This window comes from Monodon monoceros, unplaced genomic scaffold (assembly GCF_005190385.1).
Source record: "Monodon monoceros isolate NGI ecotype Baffin Bay Population unplaced genomic scaffold, NGI_Narwhal_1 Super_Scaffold_19, whole genome shotgun sequence".
NCBI classification, from domain to species: domain Eukaryota; kingdom Metazoa; phylum Chordata; class Mammalia; order Artiodactyla; family Monodontidae; genus Monodon; species Monodon monoceros.
In genome coordinates, this window is record NW_021703775.1 from 8,071,163 (window position 1) to 8,087,875 (window position 16,713).

General features: G+C 43.7%; 1 protein-coding gene across 1 annotated transcript in view; it reads right to left on the reverse strand.

Annotated features, from left to right (window-relative positions):
• VWA3B (von Willebrand factor A domain containing 3B) overlaps positions 1–16,713 on the reverse strand; it is a 210,169-nt gene that overhangs the window by 171,423 nt on the left and 22,033 nt on the right. The window contains exons 4-6 of the mRNA XM_029231383.1: positions 14,347–14,597; positions 11,998–12,157; positions 5,078–5,247 (exon numbers count right to left, since the gene is read on the reverse strand). Of these exons, the coding sequence (XP_029087216.1) occupies positions 5,078–5,247; positions 11,998–12,157; positions 14,347–14,597 (581 nt within the window). The remainder of the gene's footprint in view (positions 1–5,077; positions 5,248–11,997; positions 12,158–14,346; positions 14,598–16,713) is intronic.

The window sequence follows — 16,713 nt, forward strand, 5'->3', positions numbered from 1 at the left end:
ATGCTAACAGCCATAAAAGGGGAAATCGACAGTAACACAATCATAGTAGGGGACCTTAACACCCCACTTTCACCAATGGACAGATCATCCAAAATGAAAATAAATAAGGAAACACAAGCTTTAAATGACACATTAAACACGACGGACTTAATTGATATTTATAGGACATTCCATCCAAAGACAACAGAATACACTATCTTCTCAAGTGCTCATGGAACATTCTCCAGGACAGATCATATCTTGGGTCACAAATCAAGCCTTGGTAAATGTAACAAAATTGAAATCGTATCAAGTGTCATTTCTGACCACAATGCCTTGAGACTAGATACCAATTACAGGGAAAAATCTGTAAAAAATAGAAACACATGGAGGCTAAACAATACATTACTTAATAACCAAGACATCATTGAAGAAATCAAAGAGGAAATCAAAAAATAGCTAGAGAAAAATGACAATGAAAACACGACAACCCAAAACCTATGAGATGGAGCAAAAGCAGCTCTGAGAGGGAAGTTTATAGCAATATAATCCTAGCTTAAGCAACAAGAAACATCTCAAATAAACAACCTAACCTTACACCTAAAGCAACCAGAGAAAGAAGAACAAAAAAACCCCAAAGTTAGCAGAAGGAAAGAAATCATAAAGATCAGATCAGAAATAAATGAAAAAGAAATGAAGTAAACAATAGCAAAGATCAATAAAACTAAAAGCTGGTTCTTTGAGAAGATAAACAAAATTGATAAACCATTAGCCAGACTCATCAAGAAAAAGGAGAAGAAATAAATCAGTAGAATTAGAAATGAAAAAGGAACGTAACAACTGACACTGCAGAAATACAAAGGATCATGAGAGATTACTACAAGCAACTCTATGCCAATAAAATGGACAACCTGGAAGAACTGGACAAATTCTTAGAAAAGTACAACCCTCTGAGTCTGAACCAGGAAGAAACAGAAAATGTAAACAGACCAATCACAAGCACTGAAATTGAGACTATGATTAAAAATCATTCAACAGGGCTTCCCTGGTGGCAAGGGTTGAGAGTCCGCCTGCCGACACAGGGGACACGGGTTCGTGCCCCAGTCCGGGAGGATCCCACATGCCGCGGAGTGGCTAGGCCCATGAGCCATGGCCACTGAGCCTGCGCATCCGGAGCCTGTGCTCCGCAACGGGAGAGGCCACAACAGTGAGGGGCCTGCGTACCACAAAAAAAAAAAAAAATCATTCAACAAAAAAAACCCCAGGACCAGATGGCTTCACAGGTGAATTCTATCAAACATTTAGAGAAGAGCTAACACCTCTCCTTCTCAAACGTTTCCAAAACATAGCAGAGGGAGGAACACTCCCAAACTCATTCTACGAGGCCACCATCAGCCTGATACCAAAACCAGACAAAGATGTCCCAAAGAAAGAAAACCACAGGCAGTATCACTGATGAAAACAGATGCAAAAATCCTCAACAAAATACTAGCAAACAGAATCCAACAGCACATTAAAAGGATCACACACCATGATCAAGTGGGGTTTATCCCAAGAATGCAAGGATTCTTCAATATATGCAAATCAATCAATGTGATACACCATATTAACAAATTGAAGGAGAAAAACCATATGATCATCTCAATAAATGCAGAAAAAGCTTCTGACAAAATTCAACACCCATTTATGATAAAAACCCTCCAGAAAGTAGGCATAGAGGGAATTTACCTCAACATAATAAAGGCCATATATGACAAACCCACAGCCAACATCGTCCTCAATGGTGAAAACTGAAAGCATTTCCACTAAGATCAGGAACAAGACAAGGTTGCCCACTCTCACCACTCTTATTCAACATAGTTTTGGAAGTTTTCTCCACAGCAATCAGACAAGAAAAAGAAATAAAAGGAATCCAAATCGGAAAAGAAGAAGTAAAGCTGTCACTGTTTGCAGATGACATGATACTATACATAGAGAATCCTAAAGATGCTGCCAGAAAACTACTAGAGCTAATCAATGAATTTGGTAAAGTAGCAGGATACAAAATTAATGTACAGAAATCTCTGGCATTCCTATACACTAATGACGAAAAGTCTGAAACAGAAATGAAGGAAACACTCCCATTTACCATGGCAACAAAAAGAATAAAATAACTAGGAATAAACCTACCTCTGGAGATAAAAGACCTGTATGCAGAAAACCATAAGACACTGATGAAAGAAATCAAAGATGATACAAACAGATGGAGAGATATACCATGTTCCTGGATTGGAAGAATCAACACTGTGAAAATGACTATACTACCTAAAGCAGTGTACAGATTCAATGCAATCCCTAACAAACTACCAGTGGCATTTTTCACAGAACTAGAACAAATAATTTCACAATTTTTATGGAAACACAAAAGACACCGAATAGCAAAGCAATCCTGAGAAAGAAAAACAGAGCTGGAGGAATCAGGCTCCCTGACTTCAGACTATACTACAAAGCTACAGTAATCAAGACAGTGTGGTACTGGCACAAAAACAGAAATATAGATTAACGGAACAGGATAGAAAGCCCAGAGATAAACCCACACAGATATGGTCACCTTATCTGTGATAAAGGAGGCAAGACTATAACAATGGAGAAAAGACAGCCTCTTCAATAAGTGGTGCTGGGAAAACTGGACAGCTACATGGAAAAGAATGAAATCAGAACACCCCCTAACACCATACACAAAAATAAACTCCAAATGGATTAAAGACCTAAATGTAAGGCCAGACACTATCAAACTCTTAGAGGAAAACCTAGGCAGAACACTCTAGGACATAAATCACAGCAAGATCCTTTTTGACCCACCTCCTAGAGAAATGGAAATAAAAACAAAAATAAACAAATGGGACCTAATGTAACTTAAAAGCTTTTGCACAGCAAAGGAAACCTTAAACAAGACAAACAGACAACCCTCAGAATGGGAGAAAATATTTGCAAATGAAGCAACTGACAAAGGATTAACCTCCAAAATTTACAAGCAGCTCATGCAACTCAACATCCAAAAAACAAACAACCCAATCCAAAAATGGGTAGAAGACCTAAACAGACATTCTTCCAAACAAGATATACAGATCACCAACAAACACATGAAACAATGCTCGACATCAGTAATCATTAGAGAAATGCAAATCAAAACTACAGTGAGGTATCACCTCACACCGGTCAGAATGGCCATCATCAAATATCTACAAACAATAAATGCTGGAGAGGGTGTGGAGAAAAGGGAACCCTCCTGCAGTGTTGGTGGGAATGTAAATTAATACAGCCACTATGGAGAACAGTATGGAGGTTCCTTAAGAAACTACAAATAGAACTACCATATGACCCAGCAATCCCACTACTGGGCATATACCCTGAGAAAACCATAATTCAAAAAGTCATGTACCACAATGTCCACTGCAGCTCTATTTACAAGAGCCAGGACATGGAAGGAACCTAAGTGTCTATCAACAGATGAATGGATAAAGAAGATGTGGTACATATGTACAATGGAATATTGCTCAGCCATAAAAAAAGAAACTTAATTGAGTTATTTATAGTGAGGTGGATGAACCTACAGTTTGTCATACAGAGTGAAGTAAGTCAGAAAGAGGAAAACAAAAACCATATGCTAATACATATATATGGAATCTAAAGAAAAAAAGGTTCTTAAGAACCTAGCGGCAGGACAGGAATAAGGATGCAGAAGTAGAGAATGGATTTGAGGATACGGGGAGGGGGAGGGATAAGCTGGGATGAAGTGAGAGAGTGGCATGGACTTATATATACTACGAAATGTAAAACAGATAGCTAGTGGGAAGCAGCCCCATAGCACAGGGAGATCAGCTCAGTGCTTTGTGCCCACCTAGAGGGGTGGGATAGGGAGGGTGGGAGGGAGACGCAAGAGGGAGGAGATACGGGAATATATGTATAGCTGATTCACTTTGTTATAAAGCAGAAACTAACACACCATTGTAAAGCAATTATACTCCAATAAAGATGTTAAAAAAAAGAAAAGATAGTTTGCCACTCACAGTTTCTGCTATGGAGTGAATTGTGCCCCTGCCCATCACCTCCCCAAATATCTGTGTTGAAGCCTTAATCTTCAATGGGACTGTGTTTGGAGACAGGACTTATAAGAAGGTAATTAAGGTTAAATGAGGTCATAGGGGTGGGGCCCTGATCCAATAGGATTGGTATCCTTTTAAGAAGAGACACCAAAGAGTTTACATGCCCTCTCTCTCTGTCTCTCTGTCTGTGTCTCCCTCTCTCTCTCTCTGTCTCTCTCTGTCCTCCATGGAAGGATGGAAGGACACAGCAAGAGGGCAGCTGCCTACAAGAGAGAAAGAGAGTTCTCACCAGAAACAGAATCTGCTAGCACCTTGATCTTGGACTTCCCAGCCTTCAGAATTGTGAGAAATAAATATGTCATTTAAGCCACCCAGTCTGTGGTGTTTTCTTGTGGCAGCCAGAACTGACTAATATTTTTCCAAAGAGATGGGGGCATGCCACACCACACAGGGAAGCCCCAGGTTTGGTCAGGAAGCAGAGAGAACAAGGGGAAAACATGGGCAAGTCTTTCTTGTGGATCCTGCAGAAAGAAATGGGTGAGGCAGAGTAAGCAGGCTTAGGATTGGCTAGTTTGAATGATTTCAGCGGGTGCTGGAGTGTAGGGGCTGTCCTGAGCTGTCTGGTACCTGGCCCTGGGTTGACTGGGACAGGGGACAGACAGTGTTTAGGGTACGAGAGCCTGGATTGAGAGTGTGGGCTGGATTTGTTAGTTTGCACATAAAAGGTGCATTCTGTCCCGGGTGAGTCTTTTACTGTCTTTACAAATCAGCTAACCTGGGAGGCGCGGTCTGTCCAGGGTCAGCAAGACCCCAAAATGTCAAAGCGTCAGAAAAAAAAGTCAAGATTAATGCCAGGTAGAGGAGCAAAGGTGAATGGAGACTGAAGACTACTGGAAAGAGGAGAACACAGCAACCGACTGGTCAGGAAGACCGCTAGGAATCAAGACCCACTGTCGACTACAGGCAAGCACGCAGCTCGCTCGCGGTCTTCCCAGAGCACCTTTTCTGCCTACCTGCTTCGGGTCTTGGCACTCAGATCCTTTAAGAAAGCTGTCGTGCCCTCTCGTCTGGCATTGAAGGACACCGTGCGGACAGGATATGGGACCTCCAAAGCCCCCTGAAGGAGAAGCTCCTTGGATTCCTCTGGAACATCCCCCACCACAAAGTAATAAATGGATTCAACCTGCAGAACAGTGACACCAACAGTTTATTTCCCTGAGGCACCCTAGCCGTGAACCAGACTCATCGGCAATATACTCTCTATAAACCTGCCTCTTTAAAAAAATAAGCGGGCAGAAAGGAGAGCAGCACCGCTCAATGTTTCATGACGATGTGTTGGGGCCAAAGTCAGGAAGTAAGATATTCAAGGCCCGGTGCTAAGAAGTGTCAGGCTTTGCATGGGAAGGATATGGTTGGTGGATTTGGAGAAGAGCTTCCTCCGAGCCCACGAATAAGTTATGCAAGTCCACGAATGAAGGAAGTGTCGGCCAGCCACTGGGGGCAGGAAGCTTATTAGCAATTCCCTATGGCGGTGCCAGAATTCTGCAGGGCTGGCTCAGGCATCCTCAGTCTGAGGCTGCGTGTGGGAAGGAGGGCGTATTCCCAGCTGGTCTCACCTCCGGGACACACACTCGCCTGGGGAGGTGAGGCTGTCCTGCCTTCACACGGCCAGTCAGGAGCCACGCCAGGCCAGGAGTCAGGAAACACACACACACACACACACACACACCAGCTTTAAACCAGGAACCTGGGAGATGCATACCTCACCCAGGTAGGAGACGATGCCCTGCTTAATGTAAAGATGTCGATGCCATGCACTGGGCCCCCCCCTTAACCACACTGCTCTAAGGGTCTCCCCTGCCACTGAGGAGTCCTGTAACCTCGGGCAAGTGGTTTAGGTTCAGTTTCTTCACTTGTGAAAAGGGAGATTATGCAGTTGACTTCATGACTGAGCTTCAACAAGATGGCATACACTTATGTATGTATATAAATCACAAAAAGTAAAACCACAGGTAGAGCCAGAAACACATATCATCTAAACCTGCCGCTAAAAGCACCCTAAATGATTGTCTCCACAGATAACTGGGGCAGAAACCCCCAGCAAATATATTGTATTTTTTTAAATATTTATTTATTTGGCTGCGCCGGGTCTTAGTTGTGGCATGCAAACTCTTAGTTGCGGCATGCATGTGGGATCTAGTTCCCTGACCAGGGATCAAGTGTGGGCCCCTGCATTGGGAGAGGGGAGTCTTAGCCACTGGGCCACCAGGGGAGTCCCTGTATCGTGTTTTAAGGGATAAACAGATGTCATCAGCCCTTTAGGATTCATGAGCTTCTAATCACACATCCCCAGTTAGCTGACGGTAAATAGTCAATTACCTCGCCTCGACTTCAAAGCTGGGACTTAAAGCTACCTGGCCCAGAGAGAGGTGGGCTGAGGGTCAGCTCCCAGCTGGTTAGGACACCCCATCTGTGGCAGCAGGGGGCAGGCTGTGCCCAAGAAGGCAGGTGGGGAAAGGGTGGCAGAGGGGCCAGGCTGGGAGTTAGAAGACCGCCGGGGTGGGAGCTGAGCCCAGCCTACTTCAGCAACATTCCTCCCCAGGCTGGGCACAAAGAGTCTTCCTGCCCCCATGACTCTCTCTCTCAGGCCCTTCATCACAAAGTCCCTGATTTTCAGAAGTACCTCATGGGAGGTAAAGACTGAGGAAGGTTGTACATTTCTCCCAGTCAGTCACCCGAGAAGCAGAAAACACACTGACAGGAGGAAGAAAGTGTTTTCCAGATTCCTAATTATACAACTAATACTGTTCTTCCAGAAAATGCATTCTATGTTGTTCTCTTCCCGGTGTTAGACATTACCTTCTGTAAGACGTCTTGAATAGGCTCCAGTGAGCTGCAGTTACTAGTTTTCCAGCTGTGTTGGTGCCCAAGTTTAGCATGAGGACAGCTTCATCCTCTCAGAGGGTCTAAGAACACACATGGCTCAAGACAGGGGAACAGACCCAGGGAGTATATTCTAGGGTTTGGTAGATCAGCAGGGAAGTGAGTGAGGACAAACAACTCTGGCTGGTCTGTCGGCAGCTTCTGACTCCCTCTATCTCCACCGCATGCTGTGTAAACACAGCTTCTTTGCTCTGGCAATAACCCAAGAGCCTGAAATCCTCACGCAGAGATGTTTTTTCCCTCGAGACTTCAGCAAACCAGAAATTGCTATAGCCAGCAGTGAGTCAGGATTTCCTTTCCTTCATTAATTAAGGCTATGGGGTTATTCGCTATTCACTAAGGTCCTTACTCAGCTTCTTAGTTGCCTGTGTTTTCGGTCAACTCTCAGTTATCCGTGCTCCAGATTTCCAGGGATATGCTTTCCCAGAGACCAGCTACCTCACCGCCATCTGCACACTGCCTTTCTGCCTCTCATTTCTGCTCGCATAATGACATTTAGAAAAACAGAGAGGACGATAAATATGCTACCTACTTCTATCCCCCCAAATTTGTCAAAATGCCTTTGAAAGTGAAATGGCTTTGAGGTCGTCTGCTATTGGGGATGATAAGCTAACATAAATTTGAATTCTTGTTATCATGCCCAGTTTACAGATGAAGAAACTGAGGCCTGGACAGGTTATTTGACCCGGGTGAGCAGCCAGTGAACCCAGCCTGCCTGACCTCACGAACTTCTGTCCTTGCCTTTTTCAGCCACTGCACTCTGTCAGCTCATCATGGCAAGGCTGATCCTCACGTGTGAGAGATGATGGTGAATCCCAGAACTGGAGAGGCGAGATCATGCGACAAGAAGGTGGCCAGGGGTGGGCACTGTTTTCATTTTCTTGGTCCCCACACCATCCAAGGCTCCTACCCCCAATCTCACTACTACTGACCAAAAGTTGGGTCCAGGAGGTTGTCTGGCTCAAGGGAATTACCCTCATGGGAATCCTCACTCCTTAACCAGGACCTCTGTGCTCCTTGAGGGCAAGGGGACCTGGAGCAGCTTCTTCACCGACCAGCATCACCTCAGATGCTGGTTTGTACCAAACCTGATAACACCAGACATAGAAAATATTTGGGTTCCATGCAGCTACTTAACCATGACTCAAAAACTCTTGCCACTTTATACTACGTAAAATAGGTTGGGGCCTTTCTGTTTTCACTTGATATGTCTTATTCTGTCGGGCCGCATGTTCTGCAGCTTCCCAAGGTAACCTGCAATCCACCTGACCAAGGAGGTCTTGCCATCTTCCCAGCCATGGGTTTTGGGGAAAAGAAGAACCAAACTGGGAGCAGCAGCTTCCACTCTGCCTGCTGTCTGCTCCAGCCTGTCAGAAGCTCCCAAGGCCTCCGGGTATAAAAATTCCCACTTTGCAAGGAAACAAAAATGAAAGCCAACCAGAACAGCAGTGAGAGGTCCAGCAAATTCTGTCTTCTCCTTCATGTAACTTTGACCGTTACAACAGTGTTGACCAACTCCAGAGCTTGGATCTAACTTCCAGATCTTCCCTGTGCCTGTGGCTGCTCTCCCTGGTTCAGCCCATTTGGATTTTCTGACCGACCGCCCCCCCGCCCCCGCACCCAAGGTGATGACTGCCCCTTGCTATTGATCCAGCTCCCTTCTCAGATTCCTCCTAACACCATTGACCACCACCAACGTTCCGGCCTCCTGGGCTTCAGGATCCCTATGCCAACCCAACATCCCCATCACAGGCATACAAGGCTCAGCAAATTCACCCACCTGGTCCCATGCAGACCACCTCCCTTCAATTCAAAAAAACTCAAATCCGTACCATAGCTTGGGGACGGGAATCTCTTGGATTCACATCTAACCCCCAATCTCAAAAATATTGACATTATTTCCTTTCTATTCCTTCACTGTTCAACAAACATTTATCGAGCCCATGCTAGGCACTGCCATTGCTAGGCAATGCTAAGGCAAAAAAGAAAAGATGTGATGCCTGTCTGAGCCGCAGCAAGGAAGAAAATGAAATGCCAGGGTCATGACTGATGTGGCCAGGCCTTCTGCTCACTGTTCAGTGGTGAAGGTTCCTTATGGAATCATGTGGGTCTGCCTCTAATTCACCCACTTAGTCTCTCAGTGAATATGACTTTTTAAAAAACAAGTAAACAAATTTGTACCTATCGGGTAGATGGAAGAGAGGATGAGAGAACACAAAGAGAAATACAGGCGCCTTTGAAAGCAGAAGGCAGGTCCCTCCCTTAGGTAGCTGGGAATTGGGGCTTTGGATAAACAGCCATCTCTTTCCTAAGGACCCTTCTCGTCCTGCGTCAGCTGGCCATCCAGGGCCCCAGACACAGCACCCCTCCTCAAAAAGGCCAGGGAAGCTACCAACTTCCAAAAGACGCATCCAGAGACCAGAGGACGCTGCAGAGTAGAAACCCTGTGCCAGACACATGCCTGGGCTCTGAAGGCAACACCAGCCCCTCTAAACATCTCCTCAATACTCCAAGGGCTGCCCTTCCCATGCACCAGGTTCTTTTTTACAGGGTACACCAGTAATTCATCCATCAATAGTGCTCTTCGTGTGCCACTATGAGATACACAATTTAAACAGACCCCACACTCTGCCCGGGCTCTTCCTGGACCCGAAGGCTCACGCTCTGTCATCTGTCTCTGGTAAACCTTCCCGGCCCACCCATGGTTACAAAGACCAGTCCTGGAGGCCAGTGGGCTCTGGGCATCCTCCTCCATCGTAACCAAGCCCATCAGTCAGCCCTCCCTCTTCACGTGGAACGGGTACAAAACCCCACTTCCCTGTTAATCTTTGAACACAAGACAATACCCACTGTCTTGCTTCCTCTCAGGATCCACTCACGGAGGGAGATGAAAACTCAAAGCAGGTTATCATGAGCAGGAAAAGGCTGGGGTTTTAGATTTACTGTTCAAGACACTTCTTAAGCCTTAAATCCTTTCTGTTCATAGCAAACTACAGCCACATGGACCAACTGGAAACTCACTGGGGTGGACGTGAGGGGCTCAGGGCAGAGCAGCGGGTCTTTATGGGAACCGTTTCTCTCCCCACCCCTAACACATGCATGCTTTTCTGGGGTTGCTTTTGGCCGCTCCGCAAGATATGCAGGATCTTAGTTCCCCAACCAGGGATCAGACCCATGCCCCCTGCAGTGGAAGCGTGGAGTCTTAATCACTGGACTGCCAGGGAAGTCCCCATGCATGCTTTTCTTTACTCCTCATAAGACACAGAGCATGGCATTTTTATATGTGAGGCAGTTGCATTTACTAAACTCTTCCTCAGGACCACAGCCAGATATAAGCTCTGGGTGGAGAATACCATGGTCTGAATATGTTTAGCATCTTTCATACCCCGTCGTCTCTTCTCAAGAGTTTTCGCGTGACATTTGATGACCAGTGCCTGGAAGCTTCTTTCTTGGTTATTCCTCTTCTACAGAACTTCCCTGGAACTCACTAAATTGTTACACATTCCCTGGGCTAGGGAAAAACCCCCCAGAGAAAGGAGACATACAAACCAGAGGGAAGTAAAACAGAAAGTCAAGGTCACCAGGAAATCTTGCAGTCAGGTCGGGTTGCCAGAGCCACCTATGACCGGGGAGCCAGGTAAACAGACAAAGAAGGAGAGCACCCATGTACGTGTGCACACGTGCACACACACACACACACGTCCAAGAGCCTGTGAAATATTCCATTTCTTGAATGCTTATTAAGATGTCCAGACATTTGAATTTTTACAGATGTTAAAACAAACTTAAAAGGCCAAAGAACAAAGTTGCTTGCATTTCATTCTTCTTTAATGGGAAACATTTGTTCCTCTGGGTTTCTGAGGATAAACAGTATGTTTCCAATTTCAAACCATCACCCTCAGTATCAATAAACACAGTCTGGTGACCACTGGGAGCTCTCCTTTGAAGATGCCAGCACATGGCCACCTTGCCCAAGCAAGGACTTCTTAATGCAGCAGACTAAAGCTTGAAACCTGCAGAATCCCCCGGATTCCAGAGTGGAAGAAGCAATTAAGTATTAATTAATATTAATCAATAAGTAAGGATTAGTTAAGCATCTGTATCCCAAAAGAAAGCAGACCTATCCCTACCTGGGGAGTAAGGCTGGCCTAAGGACCTCATGTGCCCAGAGTACTTCCTCTCTAGCCTGTCACTACCCTTAACAGTCCCACCATTAGAGCTGCTCACAAAAACACACACTCTTGTGGCTAAAAGAGATAAAAAACACCACCAGTGAATCGCTTCTTCCAGGTAAAGCTTTATATCCGAAAGGCCCCTATCAAAAAGCTTATGTGAATGCGTCAGCATTCAAGAACGGATGACACACTGACTGGGATACACTTCACCTTGGAAAGCACATGATGGACCCACCTGTGAAGAAGAGGAACTGGGAAAGACTCGGAGCATGGATGCTGGGAAACCCTATTTCCTCATCCTTAAGGTTCAGTGACGAGTCTTCCAACCTCTCCTCCCATAAGAGATGGGTTTATCTAATTGTCAGGAGAGCACAAGTGGAATTGAAGCATTAGAGATGCACACTCACGGCCTCACTCCCTTCCTTTCTCAATGCTCGGGGGCTGTGAGCAGCACGTGGCTCTCCTGGCAGCGGCTAAATGAGGGCCTGCCCTGCGGCCCCAATGACGCCCCCTAGGGGAAGCCCAGCCAGGCTCAGGTGTTAGAGTCTCATTTTGGTTGGTCCAGCCCTGCCATCACCAGAGATGCTCTTTTGATCCCCATCTGGGGCCTGTCACCTATTTATCAATTGGTTCCAAATTCAGAGGTGAACAGGATTAAGACTGCTGGGGCTCTTGAATGCCAAGGATGCAGTCTCTGCGGGATGCAATTGGAAGGGCCCAAGCTCGGCTGGAAGGCAGCATGCGGATACTGAGTGGGAAGAAATAAGCGCAAAGCCACCTTCGTGACGTGGGAGCAGACACAGACACACACTTACCGATTCGTCTTTCCCCGCCTCCAGCAGAGCATCTAAGCGGCTAGCCTGGCTCAGAGCCAGCTCAAAAGGCGATTTCTCAACCCAGCTGACGGCAGCGGCTATAGATTGTGCAGTCACAGGAACAGCACCTTCCTGCCATTTCACAGGCTCTTGAGAAACCCTGAAAGGGACCGCATGGGGCTGTCACTGGCAGTGGTCGATGTAGCTGTCAGCCCTCAGTCTCACAGCTACGAGCAGCAAGACACCCAATGTCACCAGAGCTGAGAGAAAGAAAACACAGCTCCCAGCCCTCTCAAAGTTACCGAGAAAACAGGCGAGCTGTTTAAGGCAGGTTTCCAAAGCACTATGACCTTCCATAAGCTGTACTGACTGGGAAAAACAATGCTTACAGGAGAATTTAAAAATCTCAAAACTTCGAACATCAACAATTGCATTAAAATTACTGAGGAACATGCACAGGGAACTACACTCAATATCTTGCAATAACCTATAATGGAAAAGAATCTAAAAAGGAATATATGTATACACATATATAAAACTGAATCACTTTGCTGTATACCTGAAACTAACACCACATTGCAAATCAACTATATTTCAATAAAAAATTTTTAATGTCAAAAAAATTACTGAGGACAGTTATTTTCATAAACAGGAACGTTTAGGGCTTCCTTGGTGGTGCAGTGGTTGAGAGTCTGCTTGCTGATGCAGGGGACACGGGTTCATGCCCCGGTCCGGGAAGATCCCACATGCCGCGGAGTGGCTGGGCCCGCGAGCCATGGCCACTGAGCCTGCGCGTCCGGAGCCTGTGCTCCGCAACGGGAGAGGCCACAACAGTGAGAGACTCGCGTACCGCAAAAAAAAAAAAAATAGGAAGGTTTAGATGCAACTGTCTTCTGTGAATAGTTAAGTTTATAAGGATTCACAGCATTAAGATTTGCAAATCAGCAACAATTTTGTTACTCCACAATTTTATTTCTAATTCTTTTATTACATTGTTTTCATTGTTCTGAAAGATTCCCATCAGTTACCTTTTTTTGGATCAAAAATAGTATTGTTCTGAGTTCAGCAGAGAGTAAGTTTTTAAATCCTGGGACATTTTGATTCAATCATTTAATTTGAGCTTAGAAATGTGATGGAATACCCCCAAAAAACAAGGGCCACTTGAGTTTATCTCTGTGTTTATAATTAAACGAATTTTATGAATCACTTATGAATTTGTAATTATAAGAATTATGTGAATCCTGGACTAAATGAATCAGCCTGATTTGCCCCTCCTAGCCCACCTCCAGATATAGAGGCTGCCTTACCTCTGTGTGGCCCTTTGGGTAGAGAATCTGGCTGAGTGGCATTTATGCTACACATTTCCAAAGAAGCTAAAGCACTGTAGACTTAATCACTTAATTCCTTCAATAATATAACTGCGACAGAAATATAAACTTGGGATAGAACACAATTAGGCAGCATCCTTGAAGCTGTCATCTGTTTAGCTGAAAATATTTTACTTAAAAAAGAAAAACTCGGGCTTCCCTGGTGGCGCAGTGGTTGAGAGTCCGCCTGCCGATGCAGGGGACACGGGTTCATGCCCTCGTCCAGGAAGATCCCACATGCTGCGGAGCAGCTGGGCCCGTGAGCCATGGCCACTGAGCCTGCGCATCCGGAGCCTGTGGCTCCACAACGGGAGAGGCCACAACAGTGAGAGGCCCGCGTACCACCAAAAAAAAAAAAAAAAAATGATTTAAAAAAGAAAAACTCAATTAGATAGATGTCCCTCTCATCCAGATGTTTTCTGTCAGGGAAGTACAGCCACTGTTCCACATGAGAAGTCAGTGCTGAAGTCCAAATTCTCTTGAATACAAGAATCTGTAAAAAATTGAATGTGAAAAATCTGAAATATGGGAAAGTCTATAAAGCCAGCCACCTGTTGTTCTGATTAAAGGGGGTCAACTTACAGGGGAAATCAATTTGAGCTGCAAACTCAATCTGAAAAGCAGTGAAATTTGTGACACTAGAATTCATTATTGAACCTAAAGTCTAAAACGTGTGAAGGAATTTTAATTTTAAGAATTTGTATTCTTATATTTTGACCTTGCCATACCATACACTGAAGAAAACAAGGTTTTAAAGTATCTTCCAATTTGAAAACTAAGATGCCATATACAAAGCAGATAAAAGTTTTTAAGATTTACTCATTGTGGGTTTTCTGCTGGAATGATATATTCTAGGAAATTACAAGATTATAGCTCCTCCCTCCCCACAGATCTAACTGCGTTAGTTATGCTCCTTAACTCCAAATACATGAAAATTCCTCATGAAGTTTCAGGGAAATACTCCTTTCCTATGGGAACTCACCATATGATATTGAACTTGGCTATGTGAGCCACCTGCTCCTGGAGGACCATGACTAGAGCATCTCGGCACAGATTAAGCTCCTCCTCCAGCATGCCGCCACAATCCAGCACTATGGTGATGCACCGTTCCAAGATGACACCAAATACCTGCCGGCTGTTGCTGGTGAGCCAGTCCATCCGCTGCTTGTAGCTCTCCACAGCTTGTGTTAAGTGCTCCACATACTGATAGATCAGGTCTGATGTGGCTGTCAACTTAACGAAAATAAAAGTAACAAAATAAAAATTAATAAAAGCACACCAAATCAAGTCATTTGAACCACACTGCAGCCCGGAACAATAGGGCCCACTGAGTCATGGGCTATGCCATCAAGAACTGTACATTAATAACAGTTGCATAGATGATCCTTCAAACTCCACACAATCCAGGAGGAAGTCTTCCAATCTTTCAACTGAAAAACCCTTGGATAATTCCCCATAGAAGGAAACATGGTGATGAAATCTATTCAAAAATATAGCTCTCTTTTGAAAAACATGTGTTTCCAGATTGTGTTTAACGTTTCTAGTTACAGAATTACTTTTATCTGAAAATGCTCAGGGGTACTTTAAGAAATTAGGTAGAAGAAAAGAGAGATTAGCAAAGGCAGAGGAAGTTCCTAAAGGAACTAGAAAAAGATGAACAAACAAAACACGGAGTTAGTAGAAAGAAGGAAATCATAAAGATCAGAGCAGAAATAAATGAAATAGAGACGAAAGAAGCAATAGAAAATAACAACGAAACTAAGAGTTGGTTCTTTGAAAGATAAACAAAACTGATAAACCTTTAGCCAGACTCATAGAGAAAAAAAGAGAGAGTGCCCAAATCAATAAAACGAGTAATGAAAAAGAAAAACTTACAACCAACATTACAGAAATACAAAGGATCATAAGAGATTGCTATGAACAACTATACACCAATAAAATGAACAACCTAGAAGAAATGCACAAATCTCCCAGATGGAACCAGGAAGAAACAGAAAATATGAACAGGCCAATTATCAGTAATGAAATTTAATCGGTAATAAAAAAAAAAAACCAACAACTCCCCCAAAACAAAAATGTAGAACCAGATGGCTTCACAGGTGAAGAGTTAACACCTATCCTTCTCAAACTATTCCACAAAAATTGCAAAGGAAAGAACACTTCCAAACTCATTCGGCCAGCATCACCCTGATACCAAAACCAGCTTATCACAAAAAGAGAAAATTACAGGCTTATCACTGATTAACATAGATGCAAAAATCTTCAACAAAATATTAGCAAACCAAATCCAAAAATACATTAAAAGGATCATATATCATGATCAAGTGGGATTTATTCCAGAGATGCAAGGATGGTTCAGTACCTGCAAATCAATAAATGCGATACACCACTTTAACAAACTGAAGAATAAAACTCATATGATCATCTCAATGGATGCAGAAAAAGTTTTTGACAAAACTTAACATTCATTTATGATAAAAAAAAAAAACTCTCCACAAAGTGGATATAGAGGGAACACACTTCGACAAAATAAAGGCCATATATGATAAACCTATAGCTAACAGCATACTTGATGGTGAAAAGCTGAAAGCATTTCCTCTAAGATCAGGAACAAGACCAGGATGCCTGCTCTTGCCACTTTAATTCAACATAGTATTGTAAGTCTTAGCCAGAGCAATCAGAAAAAAGGAAATAAGAGGAATTCAAATTGGAAAGGAAGAAGTAAAACTGTCATTATTTGCAAATGACATGATACTATACATAGAAAATCCTAAAGACACCACCAAAAAACTACCAGAGTTCATCAATGAAATCAGGATACAAAATTAGTATACAGAAATTTGTTGTAGTTCTATACACTAACAATGAACTACCAGAAAGAGAAATTAAGAAAACAATCCCATTTACTGTAACATCAAAAAGAATAAAATACCTAGGAATAAATCTAAGGAGGTAAAAGACCTGTACTCAGAAAACGATTAAGACACTAATGAAAGAAATTAAAGATGACACAAACAGATAGAAAGATATACTGTGTTCATGGATTGGAAGAATTAATATTGTTAAAATGACCATACTACCCAAGGCAACCTATATATTTATGCCAGCCTTATCAAAATACCAATGGCGTTTTTCACAGAACTAGAACAAATAATTTTAAAATTTGTATGAAAACACAAAAGACCGCGAATAGCCAAGGCAATCTTTAGAAAGAAGAACAGAGCTGGAGGTATCTTGTTCCCTGACTTCAGACTATACTACAAAGCCAGCAATCAAAACAGTATGGTACTGGCACAAAAACAGACACATAGATCAACAACGTAGAACAGACAGTGCAGAAATAAACCCA